Source organism: Gekko japonicus, unplaced genomic scaffold, assembly GCF_001447785.1.
Source record: "Gekko japonicus isolate JY-2015 unplaced genomic scaffold, Gekko_japonicus_V1.1 scaffold29, whole genome shotgun sequence".
Taxonomy (NCBI): Eukaryota; Metazoa; Chordata; class Lepidosauria; order Squamata; family Gekkonidae; genus Gekko; species Gekko japonicus.
In genome coordinates, this window is record NW_015172003.1 from 273,217 (window position 1) to 297,947 (window position 24,731).

Below are 24,731 nucleotides of genomic sequence, written 5' to 3' on the forward strand. Positions count from 1 at the left end.
CCGGGATGACCTAGCCACAGTGATCCATGCGACGGTCACCTCGAGGCTAGACTACTGTAACGCTCTCTACATGGGGCTGCCTTTGTCGCAAATTCGGAAGCTGCAACTAGTGCAGAATGCTGCAGCCAGGCTGTTGATGGATCTTCCTAGACGAGATCACATCCAGCCTGTGCTGAAAGCGCAGCACTGTTTGCCAATAGCGTACCGGGTTCGCTTCAAAGTGCTGGTCATTACCTTTAAAGCCCTATATGGTCAGGGACCAGTCTACCTAAGGGACCGCCTTGCCCCACATGTTCCCCCAAGGGCACCCAGCATCTATTGGATGTTCCAGGTCCCCGGGCTATTAGACTTACCATGACCAGGAATAGAGCGTTTTCGGTGGCGGCTCCTATCTGGTGGAATGAGCTCCCAGAGGAGATCAGGGCTCTGAGGGACCTAGCACAGTTCCGCAGAGCCTACAAGACGGAGCTCTTCCGCCAGGCTTTTGAATAGGAATAGGAGCCGCCACCACTAGTGCACCACCAACGCACTAGTTACCATCAACGCCCCACATATGAACATCAGGAGGGGGCATGTTCCATCAATGCTCCATAATCGCTGCACTATGGGCGAGAACGGGAGGTGTTGGGGTGGCCATCTTGCCTCTAGAAATTGTAATTTGGAAATTGGAAACTGACTGAGAGGAGCACCAAAATTGGCTTAATGTGATGTATTTTACCATTTTGTATTGTTTTATTGTTTTATCTGGTGATATGCCCTGTAAGCCGCCCTGAGCCTCCGGGGAGGGCGGGATAGAAATGTGAATAATAAGTAAATAAATAAATAAATTTGAATGGGGAAAGGACTTGGGCCTATGGAACACTGTGGAACAAGCAGAGCAACAGGACTCCCTTGACTATGTACTGCCTCCTCGGTGGCTTACGTCAAGTTAACTTGTTAGTCAGTCACGTGTGGGCCTGATGTAACCAATGCAATAATGTTCTATAACCACTGCACACTCTGTGCCTTGGTATATTCTTGCTTATTCTTATTGTTCTTCCACTGGCCACAGAAAGAACATAATCACGACTCTGGGAAGCCCCTGGCTCCAAGAAGACCTACTTAGAGGCTGGGGAGAGAAATTATGTAGGATCCTGTGATTTCAAGCAGGAGCTTCCCACATACTTTCAAGAGGGTCTCTTTGAAGATATAATGGCTAGAATCTTTTAAAATGACAGATTGAACCTAGTGGGGTGCAGTGGTTAAGAGTGGTGGACTCTAATCTGGAGAACCAGGTTTGATTCCTTGCTGCTCCTCCACATGAAGCCAGCTGGCTGACCTTGGGCCAGTCACAATTTCTCTCAGAATTCTCTCAGCCTCACCTACCTCACCAGGTGCCTGTTCTGGGGAGAGGAAAGGAAAGTGATTGTAAGCCACTTTGAGACTCTCCAAGGTAGAGTAAAGTCAACTCGCTTGAAGGATGCTGCTTAATATTAGCTTGTGCAGCATTGCACAACATAAATAGCCTTGGGCTCTTGGAACCTTACATTTGTCCAGGTTCCAGTGAACTCTCAAAAGAACAGCCTGGTTTGGGCTCCTGGCTTTTCATCTTTTTTTTGTGCCTGTACATTTTAAATGTTATTTCCAACTAGGAACAAGTTTAAAAGTTGATCTCCATTGAACAATTTCATTTTCTTTACCAAAATTATTAAAAGGCATTCAAATTTAAACTCATTAAGGTTGCAGTTTTTTTTAACACAGTTCTTAAATCTTGCTATGAAGGTAAATTCCTCAACCAGTGGAAATTCTGAATGTCCCAGTATCTTGCATAAATAGCTCTGATGCTATCATGAGAGATGCATGAGAGGCTCTGAAATATACAGGCCTTAACTTTCTTGCTGATCTGCAGAAGAACAACTAAGCCTAATTTAACTATATTTGGCTTCCAGTTTTAAACAACATAATGCCCAAGTTCTTCACAAACCTCAATGGTGCTTCCATCTGGAAGGTAATACTGAGCTTTCTCCGTTTCTAATGTCTCGTCCTTCTGTGGGTTTATTGACAGATAACAAGCCCTCTGAAAAAATGGCAAGCACAGACAAGGTCATTTCAGAGGGATCCTTTCAAAAGACAAACTGGGAATGCATCTGTCAGAGAGCAGAGAAGTGGAATTATTCCCCTCTTCAAAATGGTAGCAGTGCCACCATCCCCAGCTCCAGAAGTCTGCCAATCTCTATAAAAGTGTTCTAGGAACAAAAGCTGGGCATTGATTTAAATCCCTTTGCAGGGCCATATGGCAAATTAACAGCCCAATACTAAACAGAGTTCAGTGCAACAGGGCGGGGTTACTAGAGGTCCTAGAAGAATCTCAGGCCTCCCTGGTATAGCTAAACAATATATTGTCTAGGTGAGAAACACAGGAAAGACCAAAGAGTGGAGCACAGTTGTTGCCAGCACAATGGCTTCTCCATCAGCCAATCTACGATCCTCTAAACAAGATTCCAAGAGTTCTGGTCAGCTTGCTGAATCCCTGCTCCCAGACATGGTGAGAATGATACCACCCCAAACATCAAAGCCATTGCTTAGATAAAATCCTCAAGAGAACAGTATTCTGTTATGATATAGGGTCTGGCATTCAGTCTTTTTGACAAGGGTGGGGAAGGGATCATGGAATCTTGCATGTCTCCAACAGCTCCTGTGGATCCATCACCCAGGTCTGTCCAAATGTTTACAAAAAACAACAATTAAAAAACCCTGGGGGCAAAATTAAATCAGATCTCTTAGCCTACACAATATATAACCCTGTGCACAAGTTTAGTGACTCTCACTGTCCATAGAACAAGGAAGATCATATGAAGTCTCATCAGTTCTGAGAGCATGTCTATTGTGAATCTATGACGAACCATGTGAGGAAGCTTTATTGGAACTACCGTTTCAGAAGTGGGGGATTCACATGTTTGAATGCTTCCTATGGAAAGCCACTATGTGAACAAGAAGAATTCCAGCCTAGCAAACTAGGACCTGATGGACATTGAGAAAATGCAGCTCTGGATTAGGACTAAAAGTCCATCTTGAACAGGCAGCTGCGGTTTAAACAGCTCTCCCCACCACTACCATATTCCTCTTGCAACTTGGACTTGCAACTTTCTGGGTGGCAGCCCAGTTCGTTCTTCACTACTACGTTCCCCCAGAGAAGAAACTGCCTCCAGAGCAAAGACAGGGGCATGCAGGTACCTCTTTTATGGTTTTGACAATCTCAAATTCAGATGATGTATGGAAATCGTAGCCTTCCTTCCGAAGATACAGACGAAGGAAACGGGAGACATCGCGGCCAGCTATGTCAATCCGCATAATGGAGTGGGGCATGGCAAACCCTTCATAAATAGGAACTGCGTGGGTGACCCCATCCCCCGAGTCCAACACAACCCCTGTGGTTCGCCCTGTTGCATAACTACAGAATAGAAACACATTTCAGAATATTAAACACTGAAAAGACTTTGTAGAAATCAACACTGATGGGCACACGGTGACACTTGCCAAGGCAATGATTACTCCCAGAAAACTTGCTTTACTATCATCTAGAAATTACTATGGGGATATTTTTTAAAAAATGGATGGTGATGGTTCAAAAGCCAAAGGGGAAGGTTTCTATTGGAGATCCACCCTTTGAAAAAGTCTGGCAACTGCCTAAACCCATGAAGAATTCTCAAAGAAACAATCAGTCAGAACTTGATCTGCTATCTAAGCATACAACAGTAATAATTCCTAACCTGAATTTCGGTCATCAAAGCCCAAGTGCAGAATCTCTAAGAGGAAATAGCTTACAGGCCTCACAGCACAATCCTATTGAATTCTGCATGGCGTCCTAGTGACTCTGCATGGCATTGCACTGTAAGATCACCACCCCCGGAACATGTACCTGGGATTAAGTTCTCTTGAACTATGGAACCTACTTCTGAGTAAAATACTCCCATGCACACCAATGCTCTGTACTGCAGAAACTGGCTGCCCCTCCAAAGACAGCAAGGAGAGGTGGGGAAAGTACTCACAGGCTCAGCACAGCTTGCATGGAGATGAAGAGGGCTGGCACATTAAAGGTCTCAAAGAAAACCTCAGCGGCTCGCTCACGGTTCTTTCGAGGGTTCAGCGGCGCTTCTGTCAGGAGCACGGGATGCTGGCAGTTAGGAACACAAGAGACTCAGCTGGGTAGAACTTCCCAGGGCCTAAAAAGATTTTTCCAGTCCTTGATCAAAAGACACTAGCAGGAACTTTGTACAGTAGAGAATGAATCAGCCATCAGATGCACCAGGAAGGTGCCCAAACTCTGTGTCAGTGTTTATCCCTGGATGGCGCATTTGGGAAGGAACTGGAAGCTGCTATTCTACCCATGCAAGTGTACACTGGATATCCATTTCACCCAGAGAATGATCTGAAAACACAGGGCAAGGTCAATGGCTAGAGCTAAGCTAGCAGGAAGTTAAGCTCTAAGCAGAGCGTGGATGGGAACCCATCTGAAAATCACATGTCAGCCCCTCTGAGGGAGAGCAGGTTATAGACACAACAGCATCTAATTCTTCCCTTGTATGAATGAATTCAGGTCATCAGATCAAACCTCTTGCTAGCCAGCCTCAAAATAACTTCTCATTGGCTGGGTTGTTAGAAATCATACAATATAAGACAGCTTTGAGAGAGGTGCAAAGTGCCCCAGGAGACAGGGGGAGACTCAAAGCAACTCTGCCAAAGGGTTCAGGTTCAGAGGGTGGATTTTTCCTCCATGCTACATGGGAGGGAGATTCAGGAGAGTGACATTTATTCATTCCTTCAGACTGAATTTGCATTTAAGCTAGAGGGTGGGGTGGGGTAGGATCTTCCAGAGTGCCTCTTGCACATGATTCACATGAACAGGCAAACAATGCTTCAACAGAACCATGTGAACTATAGAGCAGGCAAAGGAAAACACTTCATGTTCCAGCACTTGGTCATGAAAATCCTCTTTTCAGTGATCTCTGGGCATGGCCTCTGGCACTGTCATGTGGCTCCAGTGAAAATCTACCCATTCTCCACTTACTTGGGTAAATGGGTAGAGAGCTGTCTGCATAACATTCAGCACAAGGAAAGCTGTGAAAAGGCTGCGTTGGTGCAGAGAGTGGGGAATCCTGGTACAGAGGCTGAAAAGACAGTAAGGCAATACCACCAAAAGGAATAAGGGAGGCCCTCTTGTTTGGTATTCTGGGGCTTGTGGGGCAACTCACCTCTTCAGAGAAAGTCTGAAGCTGGTCTTTTGAGTACACATACTGCCAGATACGCTCCATGTCATTCCAGTCCTTCACTATGCCATGCTCCATCGGATAGCGGATAGAAAGGAGGCCTCGGTGCTCCTAGTCAAGTCAACAAGGCACCAAGTCAGCTGGAAGAATGACCACATATACCCCCTCAACCCTATTCAGTAGGTATCCCAGCTCTGACAATAAGTTTACTTCCCAAGAATCCCACCAAATAACCCTTACTTCTGTTTTTAACTAAGAACAAGAGGGAATGAGTTTTTGACAGAGGAGACAAAATACTTCGATGACAAACTCTCTTCCCCCCATTTAGAACCCGCATTCTGAAGGCAAGCAGGTTTGCATGGGAAACCCACCTTGAGTTCCAGCAAAAGATGATAGAAATAATAAATAAATGAACAAATAAAAATAAGAATCTCATTTTCTTTGCTTGATTTTCAGTAATGGACTTGTGACTTTGGATGTTAAAGATAGCTCAGTCGGGGCTCATCAGCTGGGGCTCCTCCGACAGTAGAATACAGCTAAGGAGAAGGCATGTGTTCGGCCATCAACTGGGCAGCCCTCTGAGTTATAAAGGCTTGGGAAAGGTAAAAGCAAAACAATCACAAGAAAAGAAAAACCTAGCACAATGAACGGCCCCCATTCTCTGTTTACTTAACCTTTAGCTAGCAGTCAAAAATCAGTTCCAAAAGGTAGGTCTGATCAATCTTGTAAAAAACTTGAATTTTAGCAAGCAAAGACATTCCATGATTGATCTTAAACATATCCTTGATTGACCTACGGCAACTTCCCAAACACCGTTAACCGAAATTATTGGGCTCCATTTGGAAATTGCACAGAGATAACCTAACACAAATAATGTGCCATTAAAAGGTAACCTATGTCATTTAATGAACTCAAAAACATGCCGTATGCAAGTTCATCATGGATACGTGAGACATTCAGATTAGCAGAAGACCTTCAGCATCATGAAATATCTCTAATCTAGGCTACTGTTCTGAGCAAGTTTTTCAGCCCTAACATTGTCCAAGGGACTGTTTGAGTGCCAAAAATGATAGTCAGAGACCTGCATTGGATTCAAAGCATCCTATTTCTGGTGAGATGCTCTAACTAAAGACAACTAACCACAAGAGAACCAATAAGAATAGTTTCCTTACCTCTGCTTTTGGTCCAATGAAAATGTCACCTTCCAATGCACCAGCCATGACACGAACATGCTTTGGTCTGCCCACACTGAAATGGATTGCACAAAGCTGAACATTCCTTTCACAACCTAACAATTCAAAACTTGCAATTTCACTAGAAAGAGACCCTTCTAGAAACCCTGGAAAACAGGCTGCACTTAGAGCACTGGAAATGAGAGTTCAAATTAGCAGTGAACTCATGATCTCATCTTGGGGAAGTTATTTTATCTAAATCTCAGGGCAGGGACAAAGGAACCTGCAGATGCAAAGTAGAGTCAAGGGGCTGTAGCTTACTTGCCCTCTTTAAGAATGCCCCAGAGTCTCAAAACCATTCTGAATTTGCCAAAGGTGTTCATTCTAAGGAAATCTGCTCCCTTATATCCATGAAAGTCACAGTTAACCTAGCGGCCCTGACCTGAATAGCCCAGGCAAGCCTGATCTTGTCAGATCTCTGAAGCTAAGCAAGACCAATCCTGGCAAGTACTTGGATGGGAGACCTCCAAGGAATACCAAGGGCCAGGAGATAGAGGCAAACAATAACAAATCACTTCTCTGAAATGTCTAGGGTTGCCGGGGGGGCGGGGAACCCCCCGCTAATTGGGTCGGTTCCCCACCAGCCCGGATCGGGCCACTGGAGGGAAGCCCACCCCCAAAGTGCTATGAGCACGGAGACGTGCCCAGAGTGATGACATCACAAGGAGGTTTTCCCTCGAATGATACTGGCCCCACCCCCAACGTGCCCAACGCAATGATGTCACTTCTGGGTGATGTCATTGCAGCGCGCGCACGCCGAATATCTCCTGGAAGGGACCCGGGACTGCCATGCGAAAAGGTAATTCACACTTGGCAACCCTAGAAATGTCCAAGCCCCATTAGGGGTTGCCAAAAGTCAACCATGACTTCCAGACATGCACGTGTGCACATACACACACTCACACACAAAATACCATTTTTTAAAAAAAAAAATTAAAATTAACCTAGCCACAGCCAGTATTAGAAGTTAGCCATCTGAATTTCCAGTTCCTACATACAAGGTCGCCAACTCTGGGTTAAGAAATTCCTGGACATTTGGAGGTGGGCACGATGGGGCACAATGGGACTTGGGGAGTGAAAAGACCTCTATGGGGTACAGTGCCATAGAGTCCACCCACCAAAGCATCCATTTTCTTCAGCGGCAATGATGTCTATATTTTAGAGATCAGTTATAATGCTGGGAGATCTCAATGCCCCACCTGGAGGTTGGGAACCCTACCTATGTAGGCTCTTCATATCCTCTGCCAAACACACACACATATTGTAGTTAATATTACAGACTATCGATAACATCCCTAAAAATACCAGTATACTTACTAGTTAGGAAAACAGTACTTGGGTATTTGATCCCCTGCAAAACCAGCTTTAATCATGCCAGAGCCCTGTGGGGAAAACACACACACAAGAAAACTGTTTGATTACAAAGTTTTAGTCCAGTGGCACCTTTAAGACCAACAAGTCATACTTGGATCATAGAGTACTTCAACCCCTGTAGTACATGTAGTAACAACTGTAAATTAAACAGGAATATCTTTACTTTGCATACAGTATTATGTCTGACCACCCTGGAATCCCAAAAGGGGGGGGGGGAACCCCAACCCAAATATTTCCTTGGAAAAGAAAAACAGATGGTAGGAAACTATGATGGTCCATTATAAAAAAAATCCAAAAAAATGACAAAGTGTAATAAACTCATTTATTAGGACCAGCACACTTGGCTAGAGGGTTGTGACGGAGCTTTTGAGTTCTGTAGAACTCTAAATCATGTTCAATATTCAGTATAAAAACAAACAAGGAGGGGAAACAAACAAAAAAGATGTTTCTGGGCATGAGGAAGGGCCCACAATCTGCAGTTTGTAACCTTCTTAAAATGGAGTACAGGAAGTAATGCAGATTTACAATGTAAGCCAATGCACAAGGTATTAGCCACAAGGTATATAGGGGCTCTGGGGCAAGTGATGCTCTGTCTTCTTGGTGCTTGGGGGGGGGGGGTCAACAGGGGGAGGGCTTCTAATGTCCTGGTCCCACTGGTGGACCTCCTGATGGCACCTGGTATTTCTGGCCACTGTGTGACAGAGTGTTGGAATGGATGGGCTTTTGGCCTGATCCAACATTGGTGTCTCTTATGTCTCTTATTCAGAACTAAATCACAATGGGGTTTACTCCCAGGAAAGTGTGTGCAGTATTACAGTCTCGATTAGATAGCGTTGAGAACAAACAGATTTCACAGGAAGCAGCCTTATAGTGAATCAGACCCTTGGTCCATCAAAGTTAGTATTGTCTACTCAGACTGGCAACAGCTCTCCAGGGTCTTAGAGGTCTTTCACATCACCTACTGCCTGATCCTTTTAAGGGGAGATGCCAGGGATGGAACCTTGGACCTTTTGCATGCCAAGCAGATGCTCTAGCACCGAGCCACATTCCCTTCCCTATGATAAACCAAAGGCTACTGGAAGAAAGAAGCAAAGAATAGCCACTTTAGCAATACAAATATAAAGTGTCCAACCTGACAAAGTACTCTGGGGAATTCAAAAGCTTGCTCAACAATTTGTAACATTTTTTGTTGGCCCAAATATACAGTTATACACTACTGTCATTTCAGGGCAAAAAAAAGTGCCTGGAATGGCAGTATCTTCACAGGACCACTAGAGAGAGCAGATTCTATTTTCTGCAGCCTCTTTTCTTATGCCTGAGACTTGTTGAGAAGTTTCTCAACACAGCTGGTAATTACTGTGAAACAAAATACTGAAGAATCTACATCTTTTTCATGCTTGAAACGATATCTATATATAACTCAAATGACCAGAATGAATGCGAAATATAAAATCCCTTAGGAAAATGGTTCCCCATGGTAGAAAAAATAACATTTGATAACTTTAATTGGGAAAGCATCAATAAAGCTAGATATAAAATAACGATTTACAGTTGACAAGTTATAAGTTTATCACTCTGTATTCTGTATTCCAAAAGAATGTAAGTTGTTATGAGATAGAAATCTTATAGTATTCTTTTTTCTCTCTTCTCTAAGTGAAGCAACCTATATTTGTGTATTATAACGATGAATTCTGTATTCCTTTTGAAAAAGAATAAAAATTGGGGGTTTTTTGGGGGGGGAAAGAATCTACATTAAGCAGTCCACAGCCAAAGCAGTCCACAGACTCTTCTTCAGTTCATACAAGTTGCTGAGGAGGGTCAAAGAACAAGCATCATACAGGGAATATGGGCCAGCTGTATGGGTTGCTGCACAAGGCAGATCATATTCCATAATAGTTTGTGGAGCACAGCCTCACTGCTTCCTTTCTTCCTGCAGGCTGAAACCACCCGACAAAACTTTTGGAAAAAACAGCATATAAGGAACTACAGAAGTCTGGAGTAACACTCTGTTCTTAGAGCACTTTCGATTTGCCATGGCTCCTTCCTGGATCTCTCCTCACACTGCTGCATAGCCACGAAGTGCAGTGGAAAGTGTTCCATTTCTCAAGATTTATCATATCATAAAATATGTACCAATGAATAGACGTCATTGCCAATACAATATCAGTTTCAACATTCTAAGTAATTTTTTCGCATTACAATTGAGTGAGACAGTATGTGCATGTTTTATTGATTTATAAACTAAGAAGGGGGGAAACAAAGCCACCAATACATATAAAATTTAAGTTATCAATTCACCCAATCGGGTTTACAAAATCAGTGCTAGAATTCTTATTTGTACGTCTTCTCATAGGTGGTGGGAGATAAGACTTGGCATCTGAAGGTGACATTATCAGGTACCAGACAGAGGGGGAGGGGTATTCCACAAATAAGGAGCTACAGCTTTCTTTTTGATATAACCACCGAACTTATTTCGGAGGATGGGAGGAGCACACAGAAAAGACCCTTGTTGTTGTTGTTCAGTTGCACAGTCGAGTCAGACTCTTCGCGACCCCATGAACCAGAAAAGACCCTTAGATGCCCTAAACTGGCATATGGGGTTAAGATTTTACATACTCTGATTCTAGATCATTTAGCACTTTAAAAACAATGTCCAGCACTTTGAACTGTGCCCAGATGTGCATGGATAATTGCTGGAGAGTTGCTGCTGCACTGTGCATCAGTAGAAGTTTCTGAACAGTCTTCAAAGGCAGCCTCAGGTAAAGAGCAGTGCTTAGTTTCATTCAGATGCGATCAGAGCATGGACAGGATAAACAGATCCTCCCAATCAGGGAACAGCTGCAGCTGGCCCACCAACCAAAGCTGGGAAAGGCACTACATTTTACCAAGGACCCAAGGTTCCATCTGTTAAGCTTGGATGCAACAGCACCCCCCTCCCAAACTATGAACTAGTTCTACTACATAAGCTCAACTTCTTTCAGACCAGATTTCTTAAGCTTTGATCAGCCTTTTGACTGACCAACAGTACCTTAGTCTTGCCTGGACTGTTGTATTTCAATTTATTGGCCCTCATCCAGCCTATATCTGCCTCCAAACAATGGTTGAAGATATTAATGGCTTCACCTGGCTTGGCTAAAAAGGAGACACAGAACTGGGTGTCTCAGCATACAGATGATACTTCGCTCCAAACCTCCAGATGACCTCCCCAGTGGCAAAAATGCTGATGTCACAGGACACAAGAATCAGCTGCTCAAATATTTAGGTGATACTGAATACATGGGGAAAGAATTGCAATTGACTAACATAGAAGCTATTTGCCTTCTTCTTAGAACACTAAAAATTCAACTCAATACCAGCCTCATGCAGCACCACCTCTCATCTACTAAAGCCTGCATAGCATTCAGCAATGGGTATAGACAAAAAGCCTCAAGCTCAGAGTAAGAAACAGCCCCCCTCCCATTATTAATATATCTAGCCTGATGAAGAGTTCTGCACACTCTTTTACTTTGGCTGGTTTTAAGAATTCATCAAGAAACATTACTACATCTACCAAAGCTTGAAGAAAGATCAGTGATATCTCAGCCACTATAAGTGTTAATCTGCTTACCACTGCTAGAGAAACTACATTATCACCTATTACTGCTATTCTGCTCACCATACTTTATTACATTTTATTACTATCTTTACTGTATTTGCATAATAATGGCACATCCAGTTCTTTTTGTTTTCCATAGCCTTTTAACCCGGCTACTTATGATCATTTCCTCCATTCTGTGTGTATCTGTGCATGTATATGTCTGTGAAGTGAAGATCTCGATCATCTGATAATGTGGGTTTACAAAATAAGATTTTGTTAATCTTTAAAGCGCCAGAAGACTCACAGAGTCTTCTACAATTTATTAGCTATACTCTAAGAACACCTGAAACATACCTGCTCTCACCTATCTATATCTGAAGGAATGTACATGACCACGAAAGATTATACCTAGAATTAAACTTGTTGGTGTTAAAGGTGCCACTGGAGTGGACTCAAATTTCTATTGCTTCAGATCAGCACGGCCATCCATACCTGAATCTACCTACATCTGAGCAGTGACAACAAACGGAAGGACTAGGTGGAACTAATGGGGTCAAACAGGGAAAAGTAGTATTCAAGAAGCCAATAGTTTCACATAACCTCCTCAAGGGAGGGAAAACATGCTTCATGATAGGATAACCCTAAGAGATTGCCAGCACACCACACCAATCAGAGAACGACGATGCCAAAAAAAGGCAAGACACCTTCAATCATATTTGTGACGTTCTTCAGACTGCGCCGTTCTACGACTCAATGACAAGTGAGTCAGCCAATGAAAACGCAGGATGGGTCATCGAGATGGAGAAAGAGAGACCCAGGTTCAGCAAAAGGGTGGAAGGATCGAATGAATTGCGGGGATGACTTTTGAGCAGAGGAGTCCACCGACCTGATTATAAAGAGAACAAACGGCCACAACCCGCGGGGATTCTCGACTGTATTTCCCCTACCCCACGTCCTCATAGAGCCAAATCTAAGAATTCCAGTTAGGGACGAACTCACGTTATCAATCACCACCGGCTGGTTCGCGATCACATCGTAAGACTCCATGGCGAGCGCCGCCGCCTCAGTCACTGCCAAAGAAGCGACAGCTCAGGCTGCGGCACGCATGCTCGAGAGGTAGCGCAGGGCAGTCTGGGAAAACGAGTCTCTATGGGAGAAAACAAGAGCCCCGCCTTCTGCAGTTTCTGTCCTTGCCGTGGTTGTGTGGGAGTGAATTGTGGGAACTGTAGTTCCATTGTGTGAAGCGTTCAGTGTGGGCTCCTTTGTTGAAACTTACGTTCTAAGCCAAGCCAGTTAGATTCGAGTCCGGTAGCACATTTGAGACCAACAAGATTTTGGGTGTATAAGCTTTTGAGAGTTAAAGCTCCCTTCATTAGAAGCGAGTAGGAATGGAGCTATGAGTCCTTATATCCCAGTCAGATGGTGGGAAAGGTGTTGCAAAGAAGGAACTCAAGATGCAAAAGTACAATATGGATAGTAATTATCTTGATTAGAGCGGAGAAGAAATGCGTGGGACAAATACCACCCCCCTCTCATCTATCTATTTGACTCCCCACACCTCTACATGCAGCTGCTGGTGTGACCTTGGGTCAGTTACAAGTTCTTTCAGAGCTGTTCTCTCATCAGCAGTTCTCGAAAGAGCTCTCACAGCCCCACCTACCACACAGGGGAGGGGAAGGGAAAGGGATTGTAAACTGCTCTGAGACTCCTTCAGTTAGTGAAGGGCAGGGTATAAATCCAATCTCTTCTTCTATCCTCTGTCTATCTATCTCTGTTCATATAGCGATAGCCTGGAGCAGAAAATAAAATTATAAAATAAGATAATGCCTTACTGTTTTATCTGTAGTAAGATAAGAAACTACCTTTAGCCGTTTATTGACTGGTTGATGGTCAGCCGGCCTTAGGGCAGCTTATCAATGAACTGCCAAAATAAGCCATGATGTTTCAAGCTTCTTTTTTTTTACTTTTTATTTTCAGTTTTACAAATCTTACATTCCAACTTTACATCTTACATATAAAATAGAGTCTTAAACAATTGTTAAATCTTCTATCCATTTATACACCCATAACCACCTCTTAGCATGTACTTTTTCATTTTTATTTTGAAGCATCAAACTCAAATCATCCATTTGTGCTACCTCTAGTAATTTAAGTGTTAATTCTTCTCTAGAAGGTATTATGTCAGATTTCCAATTTGTTGCCAGTAACAAACGAGCAGTGGTTATTATATAGGTATATAGGTATATAGGTATATTAAGTATGATTCTTGTACATTATAGCCATTCAGAATTATATTCAACAAATATATTTCGGGTTTTAATGCTAGGTTTTTTTCTAACATTTCTTGAATTATCTTCCGCACCATTTTCCTTGTATTTTACTACATTTCCACCATATATTATAAAAGGTTCCTATATTCGCTTTGCACTTCCAACATTGGTTGGAATATCCAGAATAACATTTAGCTATTTTGTCCGGGGACCAATACCACCTGTGGAACATTTTATATACATTCTCTTTGTATGAAATGGCTCTCATATATTCAACAGATTTCCAAATTTTTGACCACCTATCAAATTTTATGTTCTCTCCTACATCCTTCATTCATGTAATCGTTAGAGTTTTAATTGTTTCATCTTGTTCATAATCATCCAGCCAGAATCTATAAAACTTCTGTATTAATTTATCATTTGAGGACTACCAAATCTTATCCAGTTCATTATTTTGACCTTCAAAACCCCTTAACATATCCTTTTTATATCTGTCTCGTAACATTATCTGTTCCCACCAGGATAGATTATTTTCTTGTAGTAACTTTTCTTCTGTTTTTAGTTTATTATTTTTACATAAAAAGGTTTGATACCTTTCTTTCTTACTTATTGTTATTAATGATGGATTAATAAATGCTTCTAGGGGGGAGACCCATCTTGGAGTTTTCCTATAAACGCTATCTTTTACATTGCTCCATATTTTATTCAGCGCTCTTCTTAACGCATGTCTTCCAAAATTTGAATGGATTTTATCTTTCCCATACCATATATAAGCGTGCCACCCCATATACAAATCATGTCCTTCTAATACAAGGGTCCTAGTATTTTCCAAAGTTATCCATTCTTTTATCCAAACTAGGGCGGCCGCTTGATAATATATATACCAGTTAGGGACATTCATTCCCCCCCCTTTCCCTTCTGTCCTGCAATACTTTCCATTGTATTCTTGAGCTCTTATATTGCCATATGAATTGTCTTGTGATTTTATTCGATTCTTCAAAGAAATTTTGTTTTTTTAAAACCGATATACTCTGAGCTAGAAATAGAAACCTTGGTAATATATTCATCTTTATCAGTGCTATTCTACCCATAAGTGATAGGGGGATATTCTTCCATTTTAACAGATCTTTTTAAATTTATTTCCAAAATTTATAATAATTGTCCTCTATTAATGAACTACACTTGTTCGATAAGTTAATTCCAAGATACTTTACTTTCTTAACCAATTCCATAGTGGTTAATTCTTGTATTATATGCAAAGTCCTCAGTAAACAGTTTTTAGCTAGTATCTTGGATTTTTTATAATTGATCTTGAGTCCTGCTACTTGTTCATATTTTTTAATAGTATCCATCAAATGAATAATTGATATTTCTGGGTTCTCAAAAATAAATACCAGATCATCTGCAAAAGCCAATAACTTATACTCTTCCCCTTTTATTTTTAAACCTTGTATTTGTGTATTCTTTCTTATAGACTCATTTAAGGACTCTAGTGCAAAGATAAACAACAAAGGTGAAATCGGACAGCCCTGTCTGGAGCCCTTCTGAATTTCTATAATATCAGTCACATCTCCATTTACTATTACTTTTGCATATTGCGTTTTATAAACAGCTTTATCCATAGTGAAAAAGTATTGGCTACAATCCGCCGTATATATTTCTGCAGTAAAAAATCCCACGATAAATTATCAAAGGCTTTTTCCGCGTCAAGAAACATTAATATGAGTTCTTTATCTGAATGTTCTTCATAGTATTCTAGCACACATCCATAATTATTTGCAAATTGTTTTCATTTGTCTTTTGGGTAAGAAGCCCATCTGGTCTTGATGTATGGTATGAGATAATACTTTTTAAAAACTATTTGCGATAATTCCTGCAAATATTTTATAGTCTGCATTTAGCAATGATATGGGCCTATACGTTTTAATATCACTTTGATCTGAATTAGGTTTATGAAGTAATGTAATTAATGCATGGTTCCATGATTCGGGAATCTTTTCAAGGTGTCCTTTTCTCTGACGTAGTTCTTTAAATGGTATACAGATCTGTTCTTCGAAAATTTGATAAAATTCCGCTGGTATACCCGAACCCGGTGTTTTCTTCTTTTTCTGTCTTTTAATTGCTTCAGATACCTCACACATTGTTATTGGGTCATTCAAGACTTTCTATGTTGTTCATTAAATTTTTTCACATTTTCGTTCAAATATTTTATGACTCAAGTCTCGTTGATATAGATTTTTATAGAATTTCCCCACTATTTTCTTAAACTCTTGTAGGTTAAATTTATCTTCATTTTTATCATTTTTTAATTTAATTATTGAGCGTTTTTCTCTTTCTTTTCTAACCTTATATGCTAACCATCTATTAGGCTTATTTATATTTTCAAAATAATATTGCTTAGTAAACTCAATTTTTTTCCCTATCTCATAATTCAACAATAAATTCATTTTGTGATGTAGACGGTTTAATTTTACTTTGGCAATTTTAGTCTCTTTTACATTCTTCATAACATTTTCTTGTTGTTTACTTTAAGTAACTAATTGTTCATATTTCTTTTTCTTTTGTTTGGTTTTCCATACGCTTTGGCTGATAAAACAACCTCTCACATAAGCTTTAAATGTGTTCCATATTATTTCAATTGATGTATATTATTTATTTGAAAAAATTCTATAATCTCTTTTTTGCATTTTTGCATAAAGTTTGGATCTCTAAGCAACCTTAATTTATTGAACATCTATTTTTCTTGCATTCCTCTCTTAACGTGAGAGAAATAGGATTGTGGTCCGCAAAGGTATTCGGTAGTATTTCACTTTCCATCACTTCCCTTATCATATTTGTAGATATCCAAATCATATCAATTCTCAACCAAGCATTGTGTCGTATAGAGTGATATGTATAGTCTCTTTTTTTGTGGGTTTCTAGTTCTCCATGCATCAACTAAGTTATATTCGTCCACTATTTGTATAAAATTCTTTTGTATTACTCCTCCCATTTTATGTCCTTTTCTAGAAGTTTTCCTATCCATTACCGGGTCTAACACTGAATTAAAACGTCCTGTAATACAAATATCATCTACCTCCTCTAGATTTAAGGCTGATTGTATTTCTTGAAAGAATATTTTTGATTTTGGTTAGGTGCATATATATTAATTATTAACATTTCCCCCCTTTTCTTACAATTGTAATTGCCACTATTCTACTATCGTCTGAACTGTATACAAGGTTTGGATTTAATGCTTCTTTTACGTATGTCACTACCCCCTTTTTCTTTTCGTCTGCTGATGCCGTGAATGCTATACCTAACCTTTTACATTCTAAGTATTTCACATCTTTCTTCTTAATATGCGTTTCCTGTAAACATACAATTTCTGCTTTTATTTTTTGGAATTGATGGAATGTCTTTCTTCTTTTGTGTGGGCTGTTTAAACCATTTATGTTTATAGATAGAATACTAAAATTTTTAGATGTTGTCATCTTCTTTGCCTAGTATTTCTTCCCTCTACTTCTGTATTTTAAATCTAGTCAAAATTTGATACGTTGCTTTATTTGATTTAGTTTTAGTTTTTTCAGGGTGATTCTTGTTGAGTATTTTTTTCCTCAATTTCTTCTTCTTCCATTTCCTCCTCCTCCTCCGCCTCCGCTTCTTATACATCTCCTTTTTGGAGTCCTAACTCTTCACCAAATTTGTCTAGAAAATATTCTACCTTGAATACCGAATCTATTCTGTGTCTTTTTTTATATGAATAGAGTACTTAGGAATTAACCATCTGAACATAATTCTATTATTTTTCAGGAGATTTGTTAGTGTTGTATAAGGCATCCTTCTTTCCCTCACTCTCCATGGTACTTCTTTTAGGAATGTTAATTCTTCTCCTAGTATAGTTAATTTAAATTCATTTGATGCTCTTAAAATTCTGTCCTTCAATTCTTTTCTGTAAATTTTATGTGTACTTCCCTTGGTTTTCTATGGTTCTTGGCAAAAGCCGAATTTCTTCTATATATTGATTCAATTCCATTTTCCAGTTCCTCTTTGGTAGCTACTTTCAACTGTTCGGCTATGTTATGTGTGATTTCCTCTTTAAGATTTTTATCTATGATTTCTGGAATATTCTGATGCGGTGCTGCTCGTTAGGGTGTGGGGGTGCAGGCGATACAAAGACGACACGAGACAAACAGCTTCTGCAGAAAGCTGACTGAATGAAGGCAGGAACGAACGAACTCCCTCCTCTCACGCAGCAGCCGTATTTATTGAAAAATCCCCCCCTCTTTTCCCTCCCACCTTTTTATACATTACAGCATCGTAGTCATGAGACATGAACTAAGGAATGTGTGTGTGTTCACGCAGCTGTCTGTTATCTGCCTTTCTCAAGGCTACTGACTGCGTAGTGAGCAGTAAACAGATTCCATCTCGGCCTCTCATGACGTATAAGTATTTCAGCTCCCAACCTCCAGCCAGGGGATTCCTGCACTGCTTTCCTACATTCTGACACCTTATAAACAATGCATCTTTGTCCATTTCCAAATTTATAAGTGTGTCTTCAATCCTCTCACTCTTGCTCTTAATTTCCTGGACGTCTAAATCTAAATCCCGTACTTTTTCTTTTAATTTTCCCTGGTTAGTGGAAATTTTTATAATCTCTTGTTTATTATTTAATATTTGTTTTTTTATTTCTTCAGTTTCATTTTTAATATGTACTGCTAAATCGTCCATTTTTGTATTTATAGGCTCTATTTCCTTTTTAATTAATGCTGGCAATGTATTCTCAATCGTAAGTTTCATTGCTTGTGACACTGCTTGTGTCACACTTTCTTGTATCATTTTATTTAGCTCTTTCATTGTTGTTTGTGGGATACTCATATTTGTTAGTTTGAGCTGAATTGCTCCTCCTAATTGTCCTGGCGAAGATATTGAAGGTTTTCTACTCCCACTAGTTCCTGAGGCCATAAGAGTGGGTATATCTTTTCTAAATCTATGTAGTTATTTAGTTTATAGTACAGCAAAAATCTCCTTATTTTTCTTTTCCTCTTTCTAGAATCTTACAATAAAGTCACTAATTTTTCTCACCCTTAGTGAGAAACTATAAAAAATTGATAAAGGGATTAATGGTACATGATGTTTCAAGCTTCCGTTGTAGTTATGCCCTATCCCTCACCCCTCCATAACCCCAAGCATATAAAATTTATGTGTGATTTCTCTGTAGATTAACAGTTATTACTTCACATTTCCAGCACTGAATCATGATATGGATACTAGGCAATAGCCATTTGAACGATAAAACAAGATGCTGTTGCCCAACTGAGCGCCCTCTTCCAACCATGCTTGCTCTGCTTCCAGCCACTGTCATATGGAGTGATGGGCTCTCCCATAAAGTTCATAAATTTGGCACTACCTTTTTTGGGGAGTGCACCACCACACAGTGAACACATGAAGTGCTAGAATTACAAGAAGGAAGGGTAGTGGGCCCTGAATGAAAACAGTTAAAAAAAAAAAAAAACACCCTCGGTTTAGCCCTTCCCACCAACCTTTATAAGACACACTCCCAGCTCTTCTTCTAGAGGCCACAGTAATATAAATTGCTTATATAACCAAGTTTATGAGTCCAGTTGCCAACAGGCCTACAGGACAGTGCCTTCACACTTTAATAAAGGCTTAATGTGTGGAAATGGACAGCTGAAGCTTTTCATAGTAAGGAGGTATATAACAACTGATTTAAACAGGGGCCCGAAATGTTTGAACATGCGGGCACCTTTGAACTTTTGAAAGAGGGTAGTGACTGCCACCTCCAAATGGCTGCTACAGGAGGTGGAGCCAAACCTGAAATGGCTGCCTTAGAAGGTGTAGCCAATACCACAGCAGCCAAAATCTTAAAACATTAGAATCACAGTTTTCTAAGGTCATTTAAGTCAACAGACTTACAATGGTGTAAACTGTGCTTATGGTTGCACTGCCAGTGAGCTTTATGGAAGAGTAAGTATTTACATCTAGACCTCCCCAGAGGTTGCCAACAGCCATTTAATAGAGGTGTAATGTCAGTGTAATGGAACTGCGGTGGCTCAAGTGGTTAAGACACTGAACTGCAGACTGTGGAAGGTCAGTAGTTCAGCAGTTCGAGACCCGAGTTGCCACATGATGGAGTGAGCTCCCATCTCTAGTTCCAGCTCCTACCAACCTAGCAGTTTGAAAGCAAGAAATTGCAAGTAGATAAATAGGTACCACTTCGGTGGGAAGGTAACAGCGTTCCATGCGCCTTGGTGTTTAGTCATGCCGGCCATATGACCACGGAAACGTCTTCGGACAGTGCTGGCTCTTCGGCTTTGAAACGGAGATGAGCACCGCAACCCTATAGTCGGATTCGACTGGCTTTCGAGCAAGGGAACCTTTACCTTTAATGTCAGTGTATTAATGCCTTTCTGAAATTTTTCATAGCATGGAAGTAAATAACATCACCTGGTAAATAATGTCCTGTTTAGGGTTCTCAGGTCCCAACAGGAGTTCCCCTGCTTTTGGGGGCTTCAATTGTAGCAGGAGACAGGATTTAGGAAGGCGCAGAGAACGTCCAGACAACGGGTGAGAAAGGAAAACTGCTTTATTGACGTCAGACCCAGCTGCGGGGGCGCTCAAAAAGGGCTGGGCCCCGGACACTGGAAGAACAAAAGTTTTATACAGTTCAGTTACATACACACTTTCTTATCTTGTCTCCACCCCGACATCAGCCCAGGGTGTTTTGCTACTTTGCTGAGCTGCGCACACAGTGGGATTTTCCACCTTGTCTCTAACTGCTCTTGTTCCCCCCCCCCCCCCCGGTTTCTGGGGGAAGGGGAATACTCTTTAATCGGAGAGGCACAGAGAATCAGGGAGAGCGTCTCTCCCCCCCCCCTTCTCTCTGCTTCAGTCCCCCCTTTCAGTCTCACGCATCTCTTGGAGCCTGCGCATCAGACTGATTTGGCTTCATATACCTGTTCCTTCGGTGCAATAACAACATACCATCAGTGTCCTCTTGTGGTTGAGAATGAATCAAAGTTTTACAATAACGAGTACAGATGGGCAGACACTACATTCTACAAAACACAACAAAAAACACAACCACCAGGAGTAAACCTATTTGCACAACAGTATGGAGCCATCCTCCCAGGTTAGGCATCCAATCATATAGCCAGGACAAGGGGTTTCCCCCTGCATTAAAACTCACATCATTCTCTTGTACCTGCCTCAGTATTTCTTTCAGTTTACCTACATGCTGCTCGATTTGTCCAGTCTCATTCACATAAAAACAACATGGATCAAGGCACATGTGCCACCCTGTTGCTGAGTCATAATGTACAGGGCCCTTCGGTTTTGAAGCACCACTCGAGATAATGACTGAATCTCTCTATCTAATTTCTGCAGGGCCCCTGCAGTTTCTTCTATACTTCACTGGAGCACCTTAGAGATATTACGAGTGTAGATTAACAGATCAGTTATACCCCATGCAGTAAATCAATGAATCCGTTGGGCTTTTCATTCAAGGGTGCCTTTTTCTGTCTGTGGAAACTACTAAGATTTAGGATCTCATGTAGAGGAGAGGGCTTGGTTTGGATCTGGCCTTTGAGGGCTAATTGGCTGAATGTACACAGACTGAACCAGGGAACAGGCATATATCTGAATCCCACCGATCCGCAGACCCAGTATAACCCAGACCAAATCTGGGTACGATGTCCTTCATGAGGCATCGAGCCACCTCTATCACCTTTTCAGTTGCCGTGGGGTATGCCTCGATCCAGCCAGACACGGTACAAACTAGAACCAGAAGGTATTTTCTCCCACCTGCTTGGGGCATTTAAGTGAAATCAACAACCAGCTGGGTGAATGGAGTGGGTCCAACCGGCTGAACTCCTGGGACTTGGCATGGTCCTTCTCATGGATTGTTCTGAGCACAGGTGATGCAACGGGTGGCTGTAATTTTTGCATGTGCCGCCAGGCGATCCAGGTAAGCCCAATGGGAAACAGACCATTCCAGAGCAGTTTTTCCATAGTGGGTCTGATCATGCAAGTTCTGAACGACTTCTCTCCCAAGAGCAGCAGGAACGTACAGTTGATTATCAGGAAGGAGCCACCAGCCACCAGGGTTCTTGCGGGCACCCTGTTCTGCAGCCCAGGTAGACTCATCCTTTGTGTATTGGGGCGTCCACTGGAACAGGGGAGTGGAATACAAGACACAGGCCAAAGCAGGACTGGAAGTTGGAGTTGGCTGGCGGGCTGCAGTCTTCATGGCCATGTTGGCTTGATTATTGTCTCGGGCAACTGAGGTGTCTCCCTTCTGGTGCCCTGAACAGTAAACGACCCTGACCGCCCTAGGGTGATGCACTACTTCCAGGAGTCGTCTGATTGCAGGGCCATGTTTGATATCCTTTCCAGCCACATTGATGAATCCGCAATGTTTATAAAGGGCCCCATGGGCATGGATAGTCTTGAATTCATAACTGGAGTCCGTGTAGATTGTGACCCGTTGACCTACGGACAACTCCAGTGCCCGTGTCAGGGCCACAAGTTCGGCCAGTTGGGCTGAGGTCTGTCTGCGGAGGGGCTCAGCCTCAGCTACCTGACCCTCAGAAATAATAGCATAGCCAGCTCTGCACGTCCCGGTCTCATCAAGAAGCTGCTTCCATCACAGAAGAGGGTCAGGTCTCCTTCAGTTAATGGAGTGTCAGAGAGGTCTAGTCGAGAAGAGTAGACCTCATCAAGTACCACCAGGGTCCTCAGCAGGGATAGGCAAAAGGGTTGCAGGATTCAAGGTTGTCAGGATTTCCAGCAGGACAGCAGGGTTTTCGCACACAAGCACCTGGTATCGGAGGAGTCGCGGGTTGGTGAGCCAAAGATGTCCCCTAGTCTCAAGAACGGTTTTAACTACATGAGTGACACATAATTTGACCGTTCCCCTGAACGTGAATTTCTCGGCTTCTTGGAGGAGTTTGGCTGCCACCGCCACTGCTCATAGACAAGGAGGAAAACCTTTCTCTACCTCTTCCAATTGCTTTGACAGATAGACCACCGGTCTTTGCCAGGATCCCAACTTCTGGGTAAGGACCCCTTTTGGCACTCCCTCTTTTTCATCCACGAACAGAGAAAAACCTTTAGTCGGATCTGGGAGGCTAGGGCTTCCATTAGTCGGGTCTTTAGTGCCAGGAAGGCGTCTTCTTGAGCCTGGGTCCAGACGAAGGGGTCCCTTCCCCCCCCTTTTGTGGATTCATATAAAGGCCTGGCTGTTTCTGCAAAGGCTGGGATCCATAGACGGCAGAACCCAGCAGCCCCAAGGAACTCTTGGACCTGCCAGTGGGTTTTTGGTCTGGGGATGTGGCAGACTGCCTCCTTTCGTTTGGGCCCCAATGCTCACTGGCCTTGGGTGATGTCAAAGCCCAGGAAGTGCACCGAGTGTTGGCAGATTTGGGCCTTTTTCCTGGACACCCAATATCTTTGGTCCTGGAGGAGGGCCAGGAGGGCCTGAGTTTCCTCAATGGCAGACACAAGGTCAGGTGCACAAAGTAGGAGGTCATCTACATACTGCAGGAGCGCCACCTCCGGAGATCTCCCATCGAAGTCGCCCAAATCATCAGCCAGTACTCTTCCGAAAACCGTTGGATAATTCTTGAAGCCTTGTGGCAGCCTAGTCCAGGTAAACTGGGTCAGGGTTCCAGTTTCTGGATTGGCCCATTGAAAGGCAAACATATCCTGGGACACTGGAGCCAGAGCAACACAAAAGAACGCATCTTTGCAGTCTAAAACGGTAAAGACATTGGCTGCTGATCCCTGCGGTACCCCACTGCTTACCACCCTCCACTGAGAAAATTGCCCATTTAATCTCACTCTCTGTTTTCTATTAATTAGCCAGTTTTTGATCCACAAGAGGACTTGTCCTTTTATCCCATGACTATTGAGCTTACTTAGGAGTCTCTCTGACATACAGAGCCACCCCACCTCCAATCCTTCCCCCCATCCTTACGATATAATATATAACTGGGAAACACTGTATCCCACTGATTTTCCTCATCCCACCAAGTTTCTGAAATACCCACAATGTCTATTTTTCCCTCCAACACCAAGCACTCTAACTCCCCAATTTTACCTCGGACACTTCTAGCATTTGTATAGAAACAGCTGTAATTTCCCATACAAGTTAAGCCTGCAACTTTCCTCTTGCTATCTCGAGACCTTATCAGGCAGTCCATGTCACTAGCCATGGTCTCAGTGGACAATTTCAATCCACCTCCCTGTATGTTGTGTCCACTGACCGCCACCGGAGGTCAGCGCACATACCTGAGCTTCAGTCCAGGACAACAATGGGGACTAGGATCCTAGTCCCTCCACTGGGGGAACCAATGGGACCGAGGCGGGAGATTCAAACCCGCCAATGGGACCCAGGGGTGGTCCCCTGGTAGTGTATATAGTTGGCCTGTCGGCCGTTTGTTCCCTGTTCAGTTGTGTACCTAATAAAGCGTGCTATGCACTACGTCGTTGTCTGTCGTCCATCCATGCGGCAACCCACTACACAATACTGTAGAAAAGCAACAGTTACCCCCTCATCTCTCTGAGATGAGCCAACCCGAAGCAGAGACTTTTCATCTCCTGTCGGCTTTCCCCCAATATTTAGTTTAAAAACTGCTCTGCCACCTTTTTGATTTTAAGCGTTAGCAGCCTGGTTCCTTCTCGGGACAAGTGGAGACCGTCTTGCCTGTACAGCTCCCTCTTGTTCCAAAAAGCATCCCAGTGCCTAACAAACTTGAAACCTTCCCCCCATCACCATCGTCTAATCCACGCATTGAGACTCCTGATCTGTGCCTGTCTCTCCAGCCCTGCGCGTGGAACAGGTAGTACTTCTGAGAAAGCTACCTTGGAGGCCCTGGACCTAAGTTTCCTGCCCAGCAGCCTAAATTTCTCCTCCAGGACCAACGACTGCATTTCCCCACATCGTTGGTGCTGACATGCACCACGACCACTGGCTCCTCCCCAGCACTATCTACCAGTCTATCTAAAACACGCGTAATGTCCGCTACCTTCG

At 42.5% G+C, this 24,731-nt stretch overlaps 2 protein-coding genes across 2 annotated transcripts in view; one reads left to right on the top strand and one right to left on the bottom strand.

The window, feature by feature from the left end:
* ACTR1A (ARP1 actin-related protein 1 homolog A, centractin alpha (yeast)) overlaps positions 1-12,521 on the bottom strand; it is a 19,632-nt gene extending 7,111 nt beyond the window's left edge. Inside the window, exons 1-7 of the mRNA XM_015420130.1 lie at positions 12,429-12,521; positions 7,796-7,860; positions 6,419-6,494; positions 5,232-5,357; positions 4,029-4,153; positions 3,214-3,430; positions 1,964-2,056 (exon numbers count right to left, since the gene is read on the bottom strand). Of these exons, the coding sequence (XP_015275616.1) occupies positions 1,964-2,056; positions 3,214-3,430; positions 4,029-4,153; positions 5,232-5,357; positions 6,419-6,494; positions 7,796-7,860; positions 12,429-12,476 (750 nt within the window). The 5' untranslated portion in view covers positions 12,477-12,521. The remainder of the gene's footprint in view (positions 1-1,963; positions 2,057-3,213; positions 3,431-4,028; positions 4,154-5,231; positions 5,358-6,418; positions 6,495-7,795; positions 7,861-12,428) is intronic.
* A 9,516-nt stretch (positions 12,522-22,037) lies between these two features.
* SUFU (SUFU negative regulator of hedgehog signaling) overlaps positions 22,038-24,731 on the top strand; it is a 124,902-nt gene continuing 122,208 nt past the window's right edge. The window contains exon 1 of the mRNA XM_015420093.1: positions 22,038-22,225. Within this exon, the coding sequence (XP_015275579.1) occupies positions 22,038-22,225 (188 nt within the window). The remainder of the gene's footprint in view (positions 22,226-24,731) is intronic.